Raw genomic sequence first — 8,923 nt, forward strand, 5'->3', positions numbered from 1 at the left:
AAAATAATTTGTTTAACCAAATCATGCAGAAAGGTCTAACCTGAACATTATATACTTTAATAAATCTAGTTGTATCAAAATTCTCCCCAAAACTGCCAAAAACATTGATAAATATGATAAACATTACAAAAGAGGGTAATTCAGTTAAATAAATATTTCATAGAAGGGTTTCAAAAGAACCGATTTTTCAAAGGTTAAAAGTGTTGAACTTTTGGGATTTAAAACCATGAAGTCAGTTAAATATGGAGTTACAGGGTTAACTTTATTCTTGTAAAAAAAAAATAGGCTGATCATTATACAAGGTTTAAAATGAGAAGAAAAATACAAAGATTCAAACTAAATTGGGATTTACAAATGAGCAATTATGGAACTGCTTAAAATAAATTTATCACTGCAAAAATGTATTTATTTAATTAATAAATAAATTTATTCTGTCAATCTGTTTGACCTGCAGGTCAAACAGATTGACAGAATAAAACTAATTATTGATTCAAGGTAATAATGTCAACATTTTTCATAATCATAATTTACAGTTTTTGGTTTGAGACAAAATAGGGTCGTCTTTTATTACATGAATGGAATATATTACAGAGGAGCTTAATTTAACACAGATCATTAACTTTTCACACTATTAATAATTTACAAGCCTTTGGTATAGCGGGTTATTTCTTGTTAAATGATGACTATTTGATTGAATTTAATTAAAATAACAAAAGCAAACATTTCTGTATGGTTTAAGACGTCTGGTAAAGTTTCTATCAGGAATAATTCATATACATTTCAAATGATATTCCTTTGATAAAACATGACTGGGCAGTTTTGCACATTCATTTCATAATCTGATCTTTACATGATTTTTGTTTGGTTTCTGATTTTGTCTGATCCTATGAATATGGCAACACTTAAAACTAGCAATGCTATTTTTGAATGTTATATAATGTTACTTAATTTAAGCATTTGTTTAACTATTATTAAGAGGAGAACTTAAATAACAGATGCTATTGATATATTGATCCTCTATTGGCTTAGTAAAAAAAAACAACCTGATCTTCAGCTGCACTCCTCCTTCACCTCAGACGCTGCACAGACTTTTTTAGAAACTCTTCTCGAATGTAATGGTAAAAGCGTCTCCTTTCAGCGCTGAAGGTGAATAAAATAAGTAAAGTCTGAATGCTTTTCTTGGCTGATTTTATGCTCCGTGTGTCAATACAAATTATGATTCATGGATCGGGATTTCCATTCCCAACATAACAAAAAAAACGTTTTGTGAAGGAAGTTGAGGGTTAACATCAAAACTTCCATCCATTTTCTTTACACCCTTGTCCCTCAGTGGGGTCAGGAGGGTTGCTGGTGCCCATCTCCAGCTAACGGTCCAGGTGAGAGGAGGGGTCACCCTGGACAGGTTGCCAGTCTGTCATAGAACATCAAAACTTGTTTTTGTTTCCTTACCTTTAAACACTGATTGAAATATTGTAAGTTTTAAACTGAGCAACAATTTTACAGCCACGCAAACTCAAATGTAATATTTAAAACTTCAATACATAAAATCAGTTAATACGTGTTTAATTTATTTTTAACATTGTATTTTCATACATTTATGCTAGGGCTGCCCAAGTCTAGTTTTCCAGAGCTACCATCTGCAACTTTAGATGCGTTCCTTCTCCATCACACCTGGATCATTGACTCATTATCAGCCTCTACAGAACTGAGTTGCTGCTGATGAGGGAAGTCAACCTTTTGTCTGGGGTGTTTTAGCAGGGATGCATCTAGAAGTTGCAGTCTGGAGGACTGAATCTGGGAACTCCTGATTTGTACCATCAATGTGGCCCATTGAGGGAGGCCAATATGCTGAAGTGGCCCTCGGTGAAAGTGAGTTTGACACCCCTGCTTCAGAGGAATGAAGACTCAAGTCTTTGAAAAGACGTGACTGCCCTCTAGTGGTTGAGTTTTGGACAGGACACAGGTTGAAGTTTTCAGTTTGAAGTTTAATGTTTTCCATGCTGCGTTTCAGAAAGAATACAGATGGTACTTGTGGCTCCGGTGAGAATATCCAGTAGTACAAATCAGATTCACGTTACACATACCCAACAGGAGGAGGAAGAAGAGGAGGAAGAGACAGGATGAGATGAGGGAACCCTGAAGACTCAGCTGGAGTCTCTAATCATGAGGACTGAAGAGTATCAAACCGACAGCATGGAGACGACGCGCATCATGAACACACACAGGAACAAAAACAAGTTTCATCTTTAAATAAAGCCTTGCAGATGTGTGGTACAAATACAGGCGAGCGGACTTGGCAACAGATGATGCAGCAAAGAAAGAGTAATAGTTAAAAAAAAGTCGCAGAGGATGATTAACGGAGAGAGAGGAAGGGTAGAATGCTCCCCGGTGGACGGGACAGGAGACGTGCATGTGAGGGTAGGAGGAAGATGGTGGGATGAACCCGGCTGGAACCGGAGCTGGTTCTGGGACGAGAAAGAAAAAATGGAGAAGAAAAAGAGGAGGGTTTGTCTCGAGTTGTTCAGTCTCGCTGGGCTTCTTCCTCCGCGTCTTGCGGCGCTTCTTTGTTCTGTTCTTCACCTGAAATGTAGAGGAAAAGAGCGATTAGCGAGGATTCGTGAGGCTAACGCTTCAAACTTCTGGAGTGGATTCAGAGTTGGGTAGAAACGTTCCTCCGTCACATTACGTCAGGGTTTGTCAAGCTCTGTTTACACCAGAACATGTTTGTTTTTCAGCATCTTCAGTTTTAAAGCTAACAGTTCAGTGAGGAGCAGAGCAACCAAACAAGATTATAAAGTTAAAATAACTGTAGAAGTTTAGTCTGGAGGAAACGCCTACGACAGCGGGAATGCTAACATATATACATATATTTATACTAAATTAGCATGTGCTAATTTAGTATGTCCATAATACAGGAATGGATATGCAGTTAAACATGTTATATGCTAACATGCCACAACACATACTAACATAAGAGAGCATATATAGTGAATATAGTTATAATATAGTATACTGGTAGCCATGCTAACATTTACCATCTTATAATCTAGCATGGCATAAACAGCCATAGTGTTTACTGATGACATGTCACCTCAAACTAAAGATGCTCAGAGATTCTGGTCAGAGCACCTGAAAAAGAGAGAACTGTCCCTTTAAGAAAATACGACCCATTTTCCCCCATTAGTAGTGATGGAAAAACTTCACATCAAGCGCTCCAGTGAAACAAACAGCACGACTCCTGTTAGCTTCAGAGGCTAACCTGCTGCTGGCAACGTGGCACCATGCTGGGAGTGGCGCTGTTAGAGTGCTGGTGAGGTTAGTAGGAGGGAAAACGCATTGTGAGACAGAAACAGTGGTAGCTCAGGGGAGTTACCGTGACGACAACAAATCAACCTGTGTAAGGAAGACAAACAACTGGAATCCATCAGGATTTAAACAGGAAGTGATGAAGGAGTGACCTGTGGCGTCATGTGACAGGGGTCAAGTGACCTCACAGTCATTACCTTTAATAATGAATGAATCTGAACTCAATGAGCCGTTTTCACTGGAGAAAAGATCAGAAATTCATGAGAAATTAAGGAAAATATTTAATATGTGAATTTATAAAAGTTCAGTTATTGATCATGGATGGATGTACAGTTGGATGGATGGATATCGTCTGAAAATAGGTATATTTTTTCAAAAACACTGAAACTTCCCGACGGTCTCTGAACCCAGGAAGTAGTAAGGAAACAGGAAGTAGACAGGAAACAGGAAGCAGACAGGAAACAGGAAGCAGACAGGAAATGGGAAGCAGCTCAGAGGTGTGAGGGGGAGGTTAGGGCAGCAGTGAGGGGCGGAGCCAGAGAGGAGGAATGACTTACTAAACACACTGTTCTAACGGAGAGGAGGGGAGGAAGAGGAGGTTCCTCAACAGTCTGAGGAGGATGAGGAGCAGATGAAGAGTTAGTGGAAGGAAGAACTCAGGAGGGAAATGAGAAGGCTGCGGTGGAGAGCGTGGCGTCTCACCGTCTCCCTGAACATCTGAGGTCCATAGCGTCAAGTTGTCCCGTAGCAACTGCATGATAAGTGTGGAGTCTTTGTAGCTTTCCTCGCTCAGCGTGTCCAGCTCTGCGATGGCGTTATCGAACGCCTCCTTCGCCAACCTGCCAGAGCCAAAATACCAGGTTACACCGCAACAGACCCGTCCCGCGCCGCCCCACAGCCCGGCCGCGTACCTGCAGGCCCGGTCCGGCGAATTCAGGATTTCATAGTAGAAAACGGAGAAGTTGAGTGCCAGGCCGAGGCGAATGGGGTGCGTTGGAGGAAGTTCGATCATGGCGATGTCGCTGGCCGCCTTGTACGCCACCAGGCTGTTCTCCGCCGCCTCCTTCCTGTCGTTGCCCGTGGCAAACTCTGCCAGGTACCGGTGGTAGTCTCCCTTCCTGGACCGGGACAGACAGCGGGTCAGCGGTGCCAACAGAAACTGACTCATGATTGGTTGTCTGGACTCACGTTCACTTATTTCTGGTGGATTGGAAACCATTTTGTGTGTGTGTGTGTGTGTGTGTGTGTGTGTGTGTGTGTGTGTGTGTGTGTGTGTGTGTGTGTGTGTGTACGCACATTTTGTAGTAGAAAACCTTGGATTCTCCGGTGGTTGCTGCTAAGATGAGGTGTTTGTCCAGAACATCCAGGATGTCGTTGCAGATTGATTTCAGCTCTTTCTCCACCTGGACAATAAAACACACTGATTGGTCAGACCGGCTTCAGGCCAGCTGGGTTAACCAACGTTCCCAGTGGGGCGGTGCGGAGCGCAGCCGACCGTTTTCCGGTATTCCCGGATCATCTTCAGCTTGTCCTCGCCGCCCTTGTTCTCCTCCTTCTGCTCCAGGCTGCTGATGATCCTCCAGGACGCTCGCCGTGCGCCGATCACGTTCTTGTAGGCGACGGAGAGAAGGTTCCTCTCCTCCACCGTCAGCTCCACGTCCATGCTGGCCACCTTCTTCATCGACTCCACCATTTCTGAGACGCAACACGACAACAAACGGCAGACGCTTTAAAACGCATTTTCATCCAGAAGAAAACCTGCTTTCAGCTGGACGATAAAGGAGAAGTTATCACGATAAACGATGATGTTGTTGCTTTGAGACCATTTTCAAGTAAGGGAATAAAAATAATAATGACGCAAGAACAAATTCTCAAAGATCATTAAACTTTAAGTTCTAATAAACATTTAACACTGGAACTGGAAGATATTTTAATATTCATAATAGATCAAATAAAATAAATTATAAAGTCTTCATATAAACGGCTAGTTGAGACCAAAACTCCAGACGGAAACTTTAATCATCCAGTTTTTGACACAGAGAAAAACGATGAATCATCCAAATGGAAATTCATTTTGACATCATGACATTAACTGACTTATTATTAGGACAGACCTACATGACATACATTTAGCATTCAGGAGAGAGGAATATTGCAGAAAAAAACCTTTTGTGATTAAATGAAAAATCATCAAAATTTGCAGAAAATTTTTGACAGTAATTGTCAGAATAATTGATTATTAGATTATTAGTTGGATCCCAGCATGGAATGTATTTCTGTACGTTGGGGTGAAGTGCCTTCCTCTGAGGCAGCAGGAAGCTGATCGATGCTCAGGACGTCCTGGAAACTGAAGCAACATGATCACGTTTACAAACCGTATCCATTACATGCTGATATATGGATATTGATCATTTTATCAGTATCTGATCTAAACCTGCTGCTGAGGGAAACACAGGAATCCTCCAATCAGCTGCAGCCGCTCTGAACAATGCAAAATGAAAACGTCTTATTGTGGGAAAATGTTTTGCCATGCTTTGTTTGGGTATTATTCTTATTATTACTATTGTGGATATCAGCGTTTATGTTTCTGAACACCTGGAGATCAGCAGCAGCAGAACCGACCTCTGACCCTTCACTACAAACTCGTCATCATCACCGCCAGTTTTACCAGATTAGAGACAAACACAAAACCCGGCTCCTGAAAACATTCCTGTTTATAACACCAGTCACATTAGGAAGTGTGATTTATGTCACTAAGCTTCACATTGTTTTCAAATTTATTGACATTTATTGATGTTTCCATTGAAGAAACAGTGGAGAAAATAGTAAAACTATCAATCAGATAGTTTTACTGGTTTTAAGGACTGTTTTTTTGGGGGGGCGGGGGGTTAAACATTCATTGTGACAACGATAAATTAAAATTCTTCCAACAAATTTATCAGGAAAGATGATAAACGATAAATGCCAACCGGAACTGGGAACAGGGAACGCCTCGGGATCGAACAGAAAGAGGCGCAGAGCGTCCTGAATGAGTTGCCTCAGAGTCGGGAAGCAACTCCTGACTCTGTCCTGTTGATTTAGACAACAGGACAGGAAATGAGGTCAGACAATATCAATATTTTTTCCAATATTCGTCTGTTTTCACACACTGCCGCAAGAAAACTCTAGAATTGACAACATAAAAATCAAATGACTTACAGCCCGAGTATTAACTAGTAAATTAGTTATTAATTAGTTCATAAATTAGTTATTTGTCTCATTATTTGGACTAAATCAAAATCTGAGTCCATAAAACCTACGGAAAATTAGGCTGATGGCGAGGAGGCTTTCCAACCTCACCAAAAATAAACTGCTCAGCTAGAAGAACAAGAGCTGTTCTATTCATTTTTGAGGATCGTATATTTTTTCTGTCAATAAAACTTGGAGGTTTTTTTTTTTTTGCTCCAACCCAAAACATAAAAAGTTGGTTAATTTCATAAACGAAAGCATGTCTAGTTTAAATAAAAAACTATATAATTTTTCATTTTGAAACTTGATTTGGCTCCAATGCTCACTTTGAAAAACAATGTAAACTGAATATGTTTCAGTTTGCATGTAGAATACGGTTGGTTGCTGTTCTAAAGGGTGAAAATGTAACTATCCAGTAAAATGTGAACTTTTGAATGATTAAAGTGACGGTTAATGGTCAATTAACTGATAATTATTAACAGTAAAAAAGGGAAGGCTATTAAGGGACACATTCCATCTAGGGGCAATATTTAAAAATGCAAATTAAGTATTTTTTTTTTATTTTTGATTCACAACATTTAACTGGTAATTCAAAATGACGCACATGAATCAGGAAAGTTTAGCTTTAAAACACAGAAGCTATTTAAATTTTTTACCCCAAACTAGTGACATTAAATTAATTTCTAATCCCCTTCCTGATTATATAGTTAAATTAGAGACTGAATTGTTCTGTAAATGTTTGCCAACATGTCCATTCCTCATCTTCACCTGCAGTAGACATGAACACCTGAATTAAAGGGCTAGTCATATGCTTTAAAATAGTTTGTGGAGAAATACGTTAAAATGAGCTATTACGGTATTTTAGACACTAAGCGATATTTTATTGCTGTGATTGGGGGAAAGTAAACTGATTTAAGTTTGAGCTGGAGGACTGAGGAGTAAAGAAAGGCTAACCAGCTAGTTAGCAGCTAACTAGTGCTAGCAGGAGGCTAGCTTAGCTGTATTAACATAAACGTTCCCCGGTTAGCGAAGCACAAACCGGGGCTCGCGCTCGCAAATGGACCCCGGTTTCTGTCGGGACTGAGACCGGTTTTTATGAGGCGCAGATTTTCCCTTTATAAGGCAGGGAAAGTCTCCGCCATTTTGTGTCCTCTCAGCCCCCAGGTCCATGTGAGCGCCTGTACCTGCGGCTCCGAGCCCCCTGCGCTGCGCAGGGAGACAGGCAGGCGGCGGAGCGGGGGCCGCAGCACTCCGCAGTGACCGTTATGATCTGTGTGTCCGCAGCCTTACCATCGTATCTCTCCGCTTGCTCGGCCAGTTTGGCTTGGTACACCAGGTTCTCTCTGTCCGCCATGGTGCTCCGGTAGCGGGGAGGGCTGCGTTCAGCGTCCCGGTGGGGAAACAGGGGACGATAATCGGGCTGCTCGGAGAGTCCTGGCGGTGGATCAGCAACAGCTCTGTCGCTCCGCTGAGCCGAAGACCCACCGGTGAGCAGAGGCGTGAAGATGGCGCCGCAGCTCCATCCGGGAAATCCACGCAGCAGCAGCAGCAGCAGCAGCATCCACGCCTCCCGCGAAGCTACAAAATCCACTAAAATATCTTATTTGCCCTGCTTTTATGTAAACAGTTTAAAAATGTATTAAAGTGATTGATTTTATTTCTATAATTGCGTGAGTGGTTGGACTTTTTCCGCTATATTCATTCTGAGCTTATATTAAAAAAACGTTTAATTCCTTTAAAATTCAGTATTGTTTGTTTTACAGATGATGAGTTTATTACAGTATCTCTTTGTGACCTTTACCAAAGAGATTTAAAAGGGAATGGCAAAAGCAAAGGAGGTGGATTAGCAGTGCTTGTGGGAAAAAAGAGGTGCTGCTGTGAAATTAATCTCTGCAAGACAGATTTTGTACTGTTGGCAGAAAGTTATCATCCATATTAATTTTCCTGTGTTTTTTTACTAGCATATGCATTCAATCGTCAGCTGTTAATGGAACTTTCTGTAGCTAACCAACATCCTAATGCGTTTGTGACATTATCTTGAGATTTTAGTCATGTTTCTCTCTCTGATACACTTGCAGTGTTTGCCAGCAGGCCTAAGTGAGAAAAGAGATTCTTTTTAATGCAAATGTAAATATTCATACATTTCCAATATATATATACATCATGTCTTTTCTCAGCTTGAAATGTAAACGCCTTTGTTCAGATGGGTATAAAACAATCGGACAAGAACTGTATGGTTGTTTTGAGGCAACAGATCGGGATGCTCTGTGCCAGCATGGAGAGGCCGTCACTGCCATCACTGTGTATGTGACTAAACTATGCGAGAGTAATTGTACAAAGTAATTGCACTTTGATAAAAGTACAAAGTAATTGTAGTTTTACCTGATAG

The 8,923-nt window shown here is 40.9% G+C and overlaps 1 protein-coding gene across 2 annotated transcripts; it reads right to left on the minus strand.

Moving 5' to 3' along the window:
- Positions 1-1,964: 1,964 nt before the first annotated feature.
- On the minus strand, positions 1,965-8,067 carry LOC103476335 (14-3-3 protein epsilon). Of its 2 annotated transcripts, XM_081615859.1 has the most exons (7): positions 7,825-8,067; positions 4,802-5,001; positions 4,603-4,709; positions 4,218-4,424; positions 4,009-4,145; positions 3,864-3,917; positions 1,965-2,580 (listed from the first exon to the last, which is right to left on the minus strand). In XM_081615859.1, the coding sequence occupies exons 1-6, from the start codon at positions 7,886-7,888 to the stop codon at positions 3,910-3,912; spliced, it is 723 nt and encodes a 240-aa protein (XP_081471985.1). In that variant the 5' UTR covers positions 7,889-8,067; the 3' UTR covers positions 1,965-2,580; positions 3,864-3,909. The 2 variants fall into 2 exon arrangements, with proteins under 2 accessions (XP_081471985.1, XP_081471984.1); XM_081615858.1 differs by lacking the exon at positions 3,864-3,917 and having other exon boundaries at positions 7,825-8,066.
- Positions 8,068-8,923: the final 856 nt, after the last annotated feature.

Source organism: Poecilia reticulata, chromosome 14 (genome assembly GCF_904066995.2).
Source record: "Poecilia reticulata chromosome 14, P_reticulata-male-v2, whole genome shotgun sequence".
Taxonomy (NCBI): Eukaryota; Metazoa; Chordata; class Actinopteri; order Cyprinodontiformes; family Poeciliidae; genus Poecilia; species Poecilia reticulata.